At 44.3% G+C, this 13609-nt stretch overlaps 2 protein-coding genes across 3 annotated transcripts in view; one reads left to right on the plus strand and one right to left on the minus strand.

Annotated features, from left to right (window-relative positions):
* Nucleotides 1–13609, minus strand: part of CAMK1 (calcium/calmodulin dependent protein kinase I) — a 79931-nt gene that overhangs the window by 59666 nt on the left and 6656 nt on the right. For both annotated transcript variants that reach the window (XM_075287534.1, XM_075287533.1), the window contains exon 2: nucleotides 1214–1350. In XM_075287534.1, coding sequence (XP_075143635.1) covers nucleotides 1214–1299 — 86 coding nt within the window. In that variant the 5' untranslated portion in view covers nucleotides 1300–1350. The remainder of the gene's footprint in view (nucleotides 1–1213; nucleotides 1351–13609) is intronic.
* JAGN1 (jagunal vesicle mediated transporter 1) overlaps nucleotides 89–13609 on the plus strand; it is a 105474-nt gene continuing 91953 nt past the window's right edge. The window contains exon 1 of the mRNA XM_075287547.1: nucleotides 89–93. The gene's annotated coding sequence lies outside the window, so the exon portion shown is untranslated. The remainder of the gene's footprint in view (nucleotides 94–13609) is intronic.

Genomic DNA, 13609 nt, shown 5'->3' on the forward strand with positions numbered 1-13609 from the left:
ATGAACCGGACAACCTCATACCAGTAAACTAGTAGGGACTATTGCATCATCTGAAATACCCCCAAACACCTGACCAGGATGGGTGACAGGAGAGTGATCATGTGACCAGTGGTTCAAAAATCAGTGATCATTTCCTAAAAATGCCCTTTATCACCAACTCTTTCCATTCTTTAATAGTCATCGCCATGCTGATTCTGGCACAGTTGGAATTTTTTCTCTAGCCCCCACCGTTCCTGAGCAATCATTACTGTTAGTTTCAGCCAATCAGGTGCTATTTTTAGGTGGGCTGTCCCTGACTATCTCCTCCAGCTAGGACCGCCCACCTGATAGAGAGCCTAATTATTATGTTGGGTGTTGAAACTAACAACACTGATTGCTCAGGAACGGTGGGGGCTAGAGAAAAAATTCCAACTGTGCCAAAATCATCAGAGTCGACACTATTAATAAATGTAAAAGATTGGAGTTGGTGGAGGGTCCCCTTTAAAAGGATCGTCTCAGATTACAAAACTTGTGTGGTATAACAGGCACAACCCATGGACAGTTGTGGCACCAATTTTTGAACAAAGCAGCCATATGTATGTAACCTTGGACAAGCCCTTTAAGCTGATAACAACACTGTGATTGGTTACTAGGAGCCTCAAGTTCAGAAAAAACAAACTGTCCTCATTTCCCATAGCAATCAATCACAGAGCAGCTTTTATTTTTCCTCAGCCGTTCAAGAAGTGAAAGCTCGGCTCTGATTGGTTGCTCTGGCCAACAAGGTGCTCGGTAATTCTAAACCAGGCCTTTGACAAGCTGGATTTTTTACAGCGATATCACACCATGCAATAAGCGGTTAAAAGGTGCGTGTGAAGCACGCGGAGACGGTTTTATAGGACTCCGAGCTGACAGATACGGTTTACATTGCCTTCTGTGCAAATACAGAAGGGAGAGGCTGACAGTAACAGGGATTATCTTGTAGCAGTAAAATCATTCACAGACAAAGGCCGCCATCGCCGATTTCGCTTTCTATATACTGTATGCACGGTTCCAACACACAAACCTCATCGAGATGAATAGACCTTTGGGCCATATTCCCAACGGACTAGACAGACTAGAACTGCAGCATGGCTTATAGCCTTCGGATGTAATGATAGATGAGATGGAGTTCCCCTTTAAAATCTAGATATTGCTAACAATTGTGTCCGGTCCCCCGATCCCCTGAGATACTCACGTTCCCAACACATCCCGAAATTCATAGATGTCTCTTATATCTTCTGCTCTCTTCTTCCAACTTGGCCCATCCTCTCCTAAGGGCATTCTGAAAGGTATTCCTTACTCACTTAGTGCGGATAGAAATTTCTGCCGAATCTAAAGAGGAATAAAAATATAGAAAAACACATCAAAAGACTGAAAATTCATCAAATATGAATATCAAATATGAAGTAGTTATTGTAGTGCTGTTCTATGAATATCTGGAGTCGCTGTTACAGGTTGTGCTCTATGGCTCAGCAAATTTAATACCATAAACTGGATAACCCCTTTAAACCAAGTTTTTATGCTAAACATTTTTAAGAAACGTAAAAAAAAAAAATTTATGTCACTATCTATATTTTACCATCTCCTGCAATTTTCACTATGGCTACTAAGCCTAATAATAACCTGACATAAATGTTGTTACCAGAGCATATTAGGAGCTCAGGCAAGATGGCTGCCCCCATAATCATGTACAGAAACTAAAATTAAAAAAAAAATAATTTACAAATCAGAAAATAATTACAGTTCATTACTGACCCATTGTAGCCCGATGACTATAAGGAGCCCACAAGACTATAACCGGTGTACCGAATATTGTTTCAATTCATTAATATAATTACCCACAGCAGATGAAATAGATGTCACACGTTCTAGAAGACGGCGGAACAGAACTTTACAGACACCTTAACACCTCTGTAACAAACACGGTTTATCTTTAGTATATCCGTTGGCTCCAAATAGACTGACTTGGTATAACCAGTCGTGCACGAATTATATCTGAAAAGAAAGTTGTACCTAAAAAATTCACGTGTGACTTCCTTTACCGGAAATATCCCATTCCAACCGTGTCACACTCACAGGAGATCGGGAAGCTAAGATATAAGGAGCTTCTTCAATAGCTGTCCCTAGCAGTCACAGATATAGTTACATGGCGTACAGACAGTTACCGTCAACCACCTTTCATCCGTTAAGAGGCGCCGCTTCACTGATTCTGGCACAGTTAGAATTTTTTCTCTAGCCCCCACCGTTCCCAAGCAATCAGTGCTGCTACTTTTGGTGCCTGATATGAGAACTAAACCCTCTAATGGCCAGTAGGTGGTGTCAGGCAGGCCTCTGATTGGAGCTCTGAGTCACGCCCCCTGGCCTGCTCCCGCCTCACATCACCCACGGGACATTAGAGAGTCTAGTTCATTAAAGTTACAGCACTGATTTCTCAGGAACGGTGGGAGCTAGAGACAAAATGCCAACTGCGCCAGAATCAGTGAAGCGGTGCCTATTAAAGAATAAAAAGAGCTCAAATTGGTGGAGGTGATGAAAGGTCCTCCTTAAGTATTTGTCTTTAAAGTTATGTAAGGGCTAAGGAGCTCTGTATTAGAAAAATAGCTCTCTGGCCGTTGTAAAGATATAAAAAAGAAATTAATCTTCAGTTTTGGACCCATTTAGGTTAAAATAATGTATCTCCGCTTCAAGTCAGCTGAACCATACAGCGAGGTGTTATAGGGAAGTGCCATAAATCACGTCATATGATTCTTAAAAATCCTAGTTCCTATGAATACTTGTAAGCACCTAGAAAACAAGCCAAGCAGGTTTGTACAGAACAATAGTTACTAATCCCCAATACGAAGCCGGCCAAATACTGACTAGATGACGTGACTTTATCAAGAACTAGAAATATACAACGACCATGTGTTTAGAAGACAACGCAGTGCAGGAGGTGGCCAGCGGCTGGACTAGAACTACCACTACCACACAACAGAATATGGAGAGGAACGTGAGGCGGTCTTCTGCACATTGTGGCCCTTGTAACCTCCACGTAATCCGCAGGAAGATTGGGCAAGATGCTTTTTGTTACACGTCCATTCCCATCTCCCATTGAAATAACAGGAGGCGGATTCCAGATGGAAGTTGGAGGGGTGTCATCGGCCATATGTTTGTTCGTCTGACAAGTAGCTGACACTCGACGTACTCACTCCTTTTTGGAAGGCGTTAGGGCAAACCCATACATGTCGCATCCCATCCAACTTTAAGCTGATAACACATGAGATATTTAGGAGCAAATGCCCTCAGACGTTATAGGACTTGGTCCACAAAAACAACCTCAGAACGGGGATTAGTAGCTGATCGACAGGATTGCTGGAGGTGGTGCAGTACTGTACTTTGGCCAGAGGTAGCGCAGTACTGTACTTTGGCCATCTCTGACCGTCCCATAACGGAGTGGCAGTAAGCCTGTGGCCCCATTGAAACAGGGGTACATGTCAGCCCCATTCTTGTCAGACCTCTACCGATCTGTAACAGAACCCTTGTCCAATGGAGAGGGAAGAAGTTTCTTTTGTGGGCAGAACCTTTTAATGGTATCTCCTACCAGGATAACATCAAAAAAGTAGGGGTATGTTCACATGGAGGAATTAAGCTCAAAATACTCTCCAAATACAAACCCTGTGAAATGCGCAGCGAAAAGCCAAACGCAAGTCTCAGCTTTCCACTTCGATTAGCCTCATGTCCAATGGGCCCTCAAGCGAGAGCTGACACTGCAGCTTATTTGCCGGTTCTGGCGGAAATGGATCGATTTGATGATTTTGAGGTGGAATCTGTCTGAAAAAAAATCAGCTGCAAATTCATCTGTGTGAACATACCCTAATGCTGGCCATACACTGAACGCTTATTCCCTCCTAGTTCCCACATACACCTGCATCCTCATCTAGGCCAAGTGTGCATGTGCTTGGAATTGGGAGGGGTATAAGCCGATGCCTTACACCTCTGAGGATGGTTTATCTACCCTGAAACCCAATATCCCGATCTTTTTCTCCTCCGTTCGCTGCTGGAGATAGTCCGGAGGCCTCCATAGACATTAGATCACAGGTGTCAAACGCAAGGCCCGTGGCCATGTGTTTTGTGGCCTATACATCAGCCATGAAGTGACCTAAGGCGATAGCCTCGAGCGGTGCCCCATGGCATAAACTGAGGGTTGGCACTATTTTTTAATTGCTCGCCACCTCTTGGATTATTGTATAAGGAGGGGCAGATAATTTACTCACCTATACACACTCCTGTCCATGGTGGTCGCCGCTGCCACCTCTAGGTGGCGCTGCATGTGGTCAAAACACTGGAGTTCTTACATCACATCCTGGCGTGCTTCAGCATTTGGTACCGCGCACCCTGGTGTTGGCCGGCTGGTAGGCATGACTAGGTGAGTAAATTATCAGACCCTGTCTAATGCAAAAATAAGGGGTTTATATACTGTGTAGAAGCCAAAAAGAGGGTGGCGGGGGTCATATACTGTGTTGGGGCCATATTATGTGTTGTAGGCTAGTATGCTACGCAATGTGACAAATTAGGACACTATCACCCATGTATATTAACAATATGTTAACATCGGCCACATGGTTGCCTTGAATGGACTACAAGGCAACCATGGCAGAACTCCATTTATACACCTGCAGAATTACTAACAGCCCTTTGAAGACAAGTGGAATCAGATGACTCCGGTAACCGCTCATGTCACTCCGCTAATGAATAGACATTACTGATGCGTCACTCGGCGTTTCAAGGTTATGGTGCTCGGAGAGGATGTCACATCCGTCTAATCATAACAACAAAGAGCTCCGACATTCAGATTTTTGACCCAACACTCCAATCTTATTATATCCATACAATTGTTTCCTTCTCAACTTAGCCCTTCATCCGTCATGGGAGATTAGAAGAAACGGCCCAGAATGAGTAAGAGAAACAAAATCCCATTGAAATAAATGGAAATTGCCAACGGACCAGCTAGTGTCTTGTACAGACAATAGCCACGGACACCCACGGTACTGTGAACGCCCCCGAAACGGTCAAGTTTATGGGGAAGTCAGAAAAGGAGAAAAAAAAGCTGTGGCCTGAAGTATGGGAAGTTTGCACAAGACACGGTGTTGCTTGAGAATATAAAACAAGAGGAAGTTGTGTCAGAACAAAAAAATTTTCCAACAATGTTTCTTTTCACAATTCTATAGAACTGGCCACAGAACTCCTTTGGACTTTTCTAGGGATCCAGATACTTCTAGATCCTTAGAATCATCTGATTGAGGTTCCGAATGTTGAGGTCAATTCACCAGGCCAAGAACAGGGTGCCCAAACACACGGCCATTCCAGTCAACTGCACGAGATTGCCAAAGCACTCAACTATCTCACCATTCAAGGATTTGGCATCAATGTTACGAGAAGATCCTCCAGGTACGAAGCTCAAGAAATCATATCACCCGATTCTATTACCAGCCTCCATTAATAGCTTTCTTCAAGTATCAGGCATTTTTCTTCTCCTCCGAATACATTTAATCAACTTTTTTCTTTTTTAAATAACTACATCTCATGGGTTACCATGAGAACTGCAGCGGCTCATATAAGTATACGAAGAGATTCCCCAATCCTCCCACCCGTGAGAACACCTCTGACACTTGTTAGAAACCTCTGCAGTTTGCGTATAGCAACCACCCCTCCAGAAATAGTCTACTGATAAAGGCGTCTCTGCTTCATACTGGATTCCTCAATTGTTACAGGAACCCATCGGAGTGTAAAGCAGAAGTAGGGCTCCCGATTTATTTTTAGAAGAGAAAACTAGGGCACCCTCAATGAGGATCCTACCCAGCTCCATCAGTCTTGAGAATGTGGATGTCCTGGTTTCTCATCCAGATCCAAATTAGTCACCAAACCCAAAAGAAAGATTCAGAAATATACTCAAATGGGGGAAAACACTTGGAAGACTCTCCAAGAAAAAGTCGATTGAGAAGACCAGAAATGAAATAATGCACAAGAGACCTATGGTTTCCATGATCGATAGATGAGGCCACCATACTTCAATTCTGGTCTTCAATAAGGTCTACAGAACAAACCCATGTGTTAACCAAGACCAAAAACCAAAGGAAGTCGTTCTCTGAGGAGTGGAAAGGTGTAGAGTGATCAAAAAGATGGATCGATAAAATACCATCTAAAGCATGTCACTGAAAAGCCTGAAGGCCCAAACTGAAGACAGAAGTCTATGGTCCTTTTCTTAGAAGACATATGCAGCTTGTGGGTCTCCATAACGGGCACTTATTTCATGAAGACCATCATTTACCTGAAAGCAGGGATTGGAAACTTCTAATTCTTAATACTAGTAAGGAACCCAGTAGCCAAACTCATACCAGAATTACTACCAGAATTACTTTTATGGTATGACATAAGACTTTGCAAAGTCCAACAAGTGCACGTGTAGGTCTACGGCTCTAGGGCCATGGAACACTGGCCATGTATACCAGAGAAAAAGATGGACCGATGGCCAATAATCTAGCCAATGTATCCAGAAAAGAAGACGGAAGGCTATGGCTGGCTTAGATCCTTTTCTTAGAAGACATGTCAACCAGGTGTGTCGCTTGTAGGTCTCCATAAAGTCTACTTACTTCATGAAGACCACCATTTATCTGAACGTTGGTAAGGAACCCAAAAGCAAATCTCCTACCAGAAGAATTTGTAGGATATGACATAAGACTTTTGCAAAGTCCACAAGTCCACTTGTTGATCCATCGGCCATGTACAGTAGATAACAAGTCAGACCAATGGTCAACCATCTAGCCAAAGTACCGAGAACACATCAGAATGTTTAGGCCATCAAAGCTAACGCCTTACCCAATCACGTTCATCCAAGAGTGAACAAATATGTTGGTGCAGGTAGCCGTCATACCCTGGGTCCATCCTAACGGAGGCCAAAAGGACATTCTCAGAATATTTTAAACTCTATGGAGAAGTTTAGACAGTACATCGGCTTTCCCACCAGTCAACAACACAACCGAAAAACATCTAGAATCTATCTAATCGAAAAGCAAGCGTTCTCGTAGATGGGAAGATAAAGTCTTTACAGTATAGACATTTTCCCAGCCGGCGCTCATTCTCCTCTCCTCACTAATTGCCGCCGCATCGAGAGGAAGGAAGAGCAGCCTTTGATCCCCGTCCAACTGATGAATATTCAATGATCAGTCGCGGCACGCAGACATCTACCTGAACTCGAGGGGGGACATTTCTTTACGCAATCATCTTTGAAAATAAATTAAGCCGGGGAAATATCTTAAGAGCAATTCCGAGGAGAGGGAGGAGGGATAGGTATCTAGAAATAGCGACCAAAGCAGAAAAACCGAATGATCCTTCAAAGATCCAGACTTGTCATCAACTCAGCCCAGTTTCCTGGAATTTTTTTGATCCCTTCACGTGTTCTTACTTAGGTTGCATATGTGACCCATTTAGGAGAGTATGGAATGTATATATATGGTATTGATCATATGATATGATCATTATTATGCATGGTGTTCAAGCTTTAAGTGCACTGTGTGGCGGTAATATTGGAGCCTTGTAGGACAGCATGACCACTGTTGCCAACTGTCCTGAATTTGTCAGGATGGTGCCAAGTCTTCAGAAAACAGCAAATTTGGGCATGTCCTGGTCCAAAATGGGGTGAGATTTATAAAAACCCCACCCATTTTGGGGGGCAGTCCTGGTACACTTTGAGGTATCTAAGGAAGTCGCCCTATTCTCCCATGTTGATTTCCATGAAATGGTTGTTTTTCGCCATTCATAATAGCACGTACATTACGTGAAAAGTCGCACTCTGGCACAGATAGCACGAAATAGATAAGGGTGTATAAGGTCGGGACTAAAACCATTTTTAGCATCTATGGTTCTTTGTGGAGTCACTGGCAGCCATATTTGTTGTCACCAAATAGAAATAAAAAATGGCCGACTGAGCAAAGGATAAAGTTATTGCCCACAGCAACCAAACCCATTACATATGACTGTAGTGGATTGTTTGGTTGAAATGGACCACAACTTGGTTCTGTGATGGTTCTTATAAAGGGGTCCCAACATTTAAGGAGACAAAAAATACGCTCTCTTCTTGTTGACGCCATTTTAACTGCAGTTTGACAAAGTGTTGACAATCAATTTATACTAAACCTCACAAGCAAACAAGGCCTCATAACAATCCTAGCAACCATTAAAATGTCAATCGGACTGGTTGCAAGGAGAAACAAGGCCTCCATTTTGACACAGAAAACGTAACCAGAGACCTAAACTACATCTGCAATCTGATTGGTTGCCCATGACCATCACACATTTCCTGTATGATGACCCCCACCGAGTGGCCGCCATGATGGATGTAACAAAATTACTGCTAAATAATGACTTCACAATTAATACCTACATAAATTCTAACCCAATAACGGAGCGGCCCTTTAAGATGTATGATGACGATGCTAAAACTAATTATCAAAACCTGAAATCCCATTAAGATCCGCGGTCTCTCGTACGCCACATTCCCATAAATATCTCATGAGATCCAAATACATTTTAGCATCATGTATTTTTCAGGACGCGTCAAACTTGTTTTAGCGCAAGGAGGCGAATTTCTTTTTAATGCATCGCTAAGTAAATTGGTGCCGCATGGAAATCTCCACGGAAAGAACAGGCAAGTGCAATTTACGGAACTAGACCGCAGCGCCCTTGGGCCGGCCCGGAACCCTATTGTTACATAGATCGGTCTGAAAGTAGATCGAGCCAGGTCTGGGCCCAAGAGGACGGGAAAAAAGCGCTCATTACCCGGCCCAAATATTAGTGATAAAACGGAGGAAAGATGAGGCCTGACGCCTCGCAATATAATAATGTATAATTGGAAGAACTGACAATACTTCCAGGACGGACGTGCTCAGCGACTTCGCCAGTTTCTAAGCAACAGCACATGTAAGAGGAAAACAACTAAGCCTACTCACTTTTATGGACACATCCATTTTGTCACTTAAAGTTATCGAGAACTGTCAGAGTTTCACCAGAATACGTGCGCAAATTCACCGAGAGCAAAAAGTAGAATTTGGGGGTAAATTGTAAGTCCCGTTATTGCCTCCAAAGGCCTCTAGGGCACATGGTTGCACTTTACGGCATGGAATATACGCCGTGACTACTTTAAAGGAGTTCACGTTAGGCCATAAATACCCCAACAACGACCCCGGAGCGATCAGCTATATGAAACCGCTTACAGTGCACATCCTCTATCACCTGTATCACTGAACCTCGGCTCCCACTTATTTCAATGACAACCCCTTTAAGAAAACACGCCTTTAAGAATAAAAGAATTGAAAACTTTGCACAATAACAAAAGGAAATAATGGAGTCGACGTTCTGCGATTTCCACAGCGTCGCCATCCCGGTTTGCCTGTATACTTCAGGCAATCTGACTGGCGTTACAGGTTATCTTCCAATTTTCACTATGGCTACTAAGCCTAAAAATATACTGGCACTTGCCAAATTAGTAGGGTTTTCTTTGCAGCAGTCACCTTATTTACACCACAGGAATTAGTACAATAGAAGATAACACCTCTATAGATAACACCACTGCCCCATCATTGCTTCCAATCCTGACAATAGATGGCGTCACAGTTTATCTCCTCTCTCTCTCTGCAGAGCATGTCTAGATGGGTCAGCTCCAAACTATTGCTCCCTATGGACATGACTATGCCGTAAAGCATATCACTAAATGCTGTTAACAGGGCAGAGGGGAAGCTCAGGTAAGATGGCCGCCCTCACGATCATGTACAGAAAAAATAAATAAAAATAAATTAAAAAAAGTTTACAAAAAGTGATCAATTTCACTATTCCTAATAATAATGGCGAGACCTTCCCTTTAAATGCACCAGCGCACATGGGGTCTTCACATCATCCCGAAGTTAAATACCGGTTTTCCTTGCTCTTTTGTCCATTGCTGAAGTCTGACAGTCAGTAGGCAGCGAAACATTCCCAGTGCAACGCGTTTCACATCCCCCCGTGGAGAGAGATTCCCTACTAAACAGTGGTTTTCTTTATCTCTTGCGATGATGGCTCCGTATAAGAATTCTCTCTGACAGCAGCTCCTTGTACAGATTTAGGTCAGGAAGTCCTGGCACAAGCATTATACATCCGAGAGGGTGATCTCCCGCCATCCCCAGCACAGCCCCAGGACCATTATATGGGCCAACTCGAGGCTCCCGGCAAAACACTAAAACACTTTCCAACAAGTACCCTTCAAGGGGTTTTGCAAAAAAAGGAAATTTATTTTTAAAAGGAAAAGTTTGCAATTTTTGAATGCAGTTTGTGGAGCGATTCTTTATGGTATTCTGGATCTCGGTTTGCAAAAAAATCCAAAAACATCCAAATGAGTTTGCCATTTGCTGGATTTTTGGGGCCTACTAGAGGATCCTTTGGTTTTCTGATGGGTCAATCCAACCCTGTTGTAATGAAAGGCTAGGGGATGTGTTGCAGATCGGTGGGGGTCTGGTGCACAATACCCCAAGTGTTCTAGGATCTGGTTCATTTGTAGACAACTGCAGCCATCTCCGGAAGTCAATGCTATAGTGCCATGATGGCAAACCTATGGCATGGGTGCCAGAGGTGGCACTCAGAGCCCTCTCTTTGGGCTCTCATCTGTGGAACAGATTATACTGTGTGGGGGCCACCGTGGAACAAATTGTACTCTGTGGGAACCACTGTGCAGCAGATTGTACTGTGTGGGGGCCACTGTGCAGCAGATTATACTGTGTGGGGGCTACTGTGCAGCAGATTATACTGTGTGGGGGCCACTGTGGAGCAGATTATACTGTGTGGGGGCCACTGTGGAGCATATTGTACTGTGTTGGGGGTCACTGTGGAGCAGATTGGACTGTGTGGGGGCCACTGTGGAGCAGATTATACTGTGTGGGAACCACTGTGCAGCAGATTATACTGTGTGGGGGCCACTGTGGAGCATATTGTACTGTGTGGGGGCCACTGTCGAGCAGATTATACTGTGTGGGAACCACTGTGCAGCAGATTGTACTGTGTGTGGGCCACTGTGGAGCAGATTGTACTGTGTGGGAACCACTGTGCAGCAGATTGTACTGTGTGGGGGCCACTGTGGAGCAGATTCGACTGTGTGGGGGTCACTGTGGAGCAGATTGCACTGTGTGGGGGGCCACTATGAAGCAGATTGGACTGTGTGGGGGTCACTGTGGAGCAGATTGGACTGTGTGGAGGCCACTGTGCAGCAGATTGTACTGTGTGTGGGCCACTGTGGAGCAGATTGGACTGTGTGGGGGTCACTGTGGAGCAGATTGCACTGTGTGGGGGTCACAGTGGAGCAGAAAGTTCTATAAAGCCCCATTAGTATGACCATATTTTGCAGGTCTGTAATTGTGTGTAATTGTAGATCCGCACATTATTAAGGTTAAATTGCCGTGTTGGCACTTTGTGATAAATTAGTGGGTTTTGGGTTGCAGTTTGGGCACTCGTTCTCTAAAAGGTTCGCCATCACTGCTATAGTGTATCTGCCACTATCCAGACCCATGTTCTTGTGATCATGAGGGTCTCAATGCTTGGACCTCACAACTGGCAATTTATTAACTATCCTACTCTTGGGCAAACCCTTACAAAGGGGCTCTCTCAAAGACAACCCCTCTCATACTGGACGGTAGATCGGACTCCAACCACAACAGCAAAGAACTGACCTTAAAGGGGTCTTCCGGGACTCAGTTATTCATGACCACCCCTCTGCCCATTCAGAACACCTGCACACTCAGCGAAGTGTGAGGTGTACGTGAGCAACACGTGTATCAGCCAAAACAGTAATATGTGCCAATATGCCTGTAGGGTATAGGAGTGTAAGGTAAGGACGACTCAAGGTTCTAACACTCCACATAAGATGAAAAGCATTCCAGGAGTCTTACTAAATAATAGTCTGAAGGGTGGCGGGGCTGCACAAGATCGTCACATTTGCCTTAGGTCACACACTGCGTACCGACAGGTTTGTGTCATGGCTTAAAAAAAAAAATTAGGGTGTATTCACCAGTGTTAAAGAAGGAATGCAGAAAACAATGTGTTCTGAAGAAGCACTCCAGAAAAACCAAAAACACTACCCACCTCCCCATTTGAAAATGAGCCTGTATAGCATGTAATAGCTTACCAACAGCTTAATTGTGAAGTTATGTGCTCCCCTCTGGAGCACTGACCTCCTCTCTGTTCCTTTGGAGCGCTGGGGGCTCAGTCGTTCAGAGAGACAGACCACTAAAACAGCGGTTACGCATGAACCACATTGGGCTGCGCCGTTTTAAAACTGAAATCTGCCGAATTGCAGCAGTTTCTGCGACGGAGTCTCCAACAGAGATTCCGATTCTAATGTGAACCCAGCCACTCGCTCATCATAACCAAGATTTTGGCAGTTTGACAGTGAAAATCTCAACAGGGCGTCTGAAAATGCGCCAGATTTATCAGAGTGGCTGATGCCGGGTGATAAAGCTGGAGTGAGTATTTTTAGTCTGTCTACGTTTATACCACCTAGTTGGCTTACTTTGAGCCAGAATTTAGCATTTTAGCAAATTTTACGCCACAAATTTACGCTAGAGTGTAGTTGTTACCACAATAGTAAATATGGGCTAGTATTTCATGGGTCTACACCTCAATCTGACTGCCATAGTGAGATACCACATACTGTTCATACAGGAAACCCTGTGAGCATCAGAGGAGGTCAGTGCTCCAGAGGTGAGCACATAACTTCACAATAAGGGCATCCCATTACATTACACAAAGGCTCGTTTTACAATGCAGGAGACAAAAAAATAAAGGAGTTTTCTGGCATGCTTCATACCATGTTGGCCGCACATGGGTGACACGTTTCCAGCTGCTTTTGCAACGTTTGGAAATATTATAGAAGTCAATTTCAGTCTTTGACAGTCAATGGGGCATTTGGACCCTTTGACTGATGGTGGACATCATCCTTCTTTGGCTACACATATGGCTTTCTCCTCTTCCCCCATTACTACTTTGTATACTGAATAGAACTGTAACAAAACCTCAGCTGTGTGACGTATCTGGCAGCCAACATGAGAATGATTTTAGCGGACCACCAACCATCTAATTCGGCCCAGTTATTCCATGATAGCAGAGATCAGTGGAAAGTTGGCTAAATCTATTCCACTTTACTGCTACTGCACATCCCAGTGGGGTTAGCTGCCGAAAAGTTCATCCAGTGTGAACCAGGCCTTAACGCGCTCTCTGCAATGGGCGCAGCCAGACCCTGTAACATTCCACTGTGCCGCCTGGGACCGGCACGCGGTATAAGAGCAGGGATTTACATGCCGACTCTGCACGACCACCTGGAAAATGTTTGGCTCAGAACGTAAATTTTCTAAATATACTGTAAATCCTGGATTATGGCCGCTCTACATGTTTAATGCTCATGTCAAACAAGTCAGACTTCAGCTGCCAGGCCTGAAAAACCATTAAAAGGCAAAACAGATGAAATCACATCCTGAGCCTAGAAGGGCCCAGTTACTAAGACTTTCATCCCGCTGCACAGAAGCCGCCGGCGGGTCAC

The sequence above is a fragment of the Leptodactylus fuscus genome, chromosome 9 (assembly GCF_031893055.1).
Source record: "Leptodactylus fuscus isolate aLepFus1 chromosome 9, aLepFus1.hap2, whole genome shotgun sequence".
In the NCBI taxonomy this organism is placed as follows: domain Eukaryota; kingdom Metazoa; phylum Chordata; class Amphibia; order Anura; family Leptodactylidae; genus Leptodactylus; species Leptodactylus fuscus.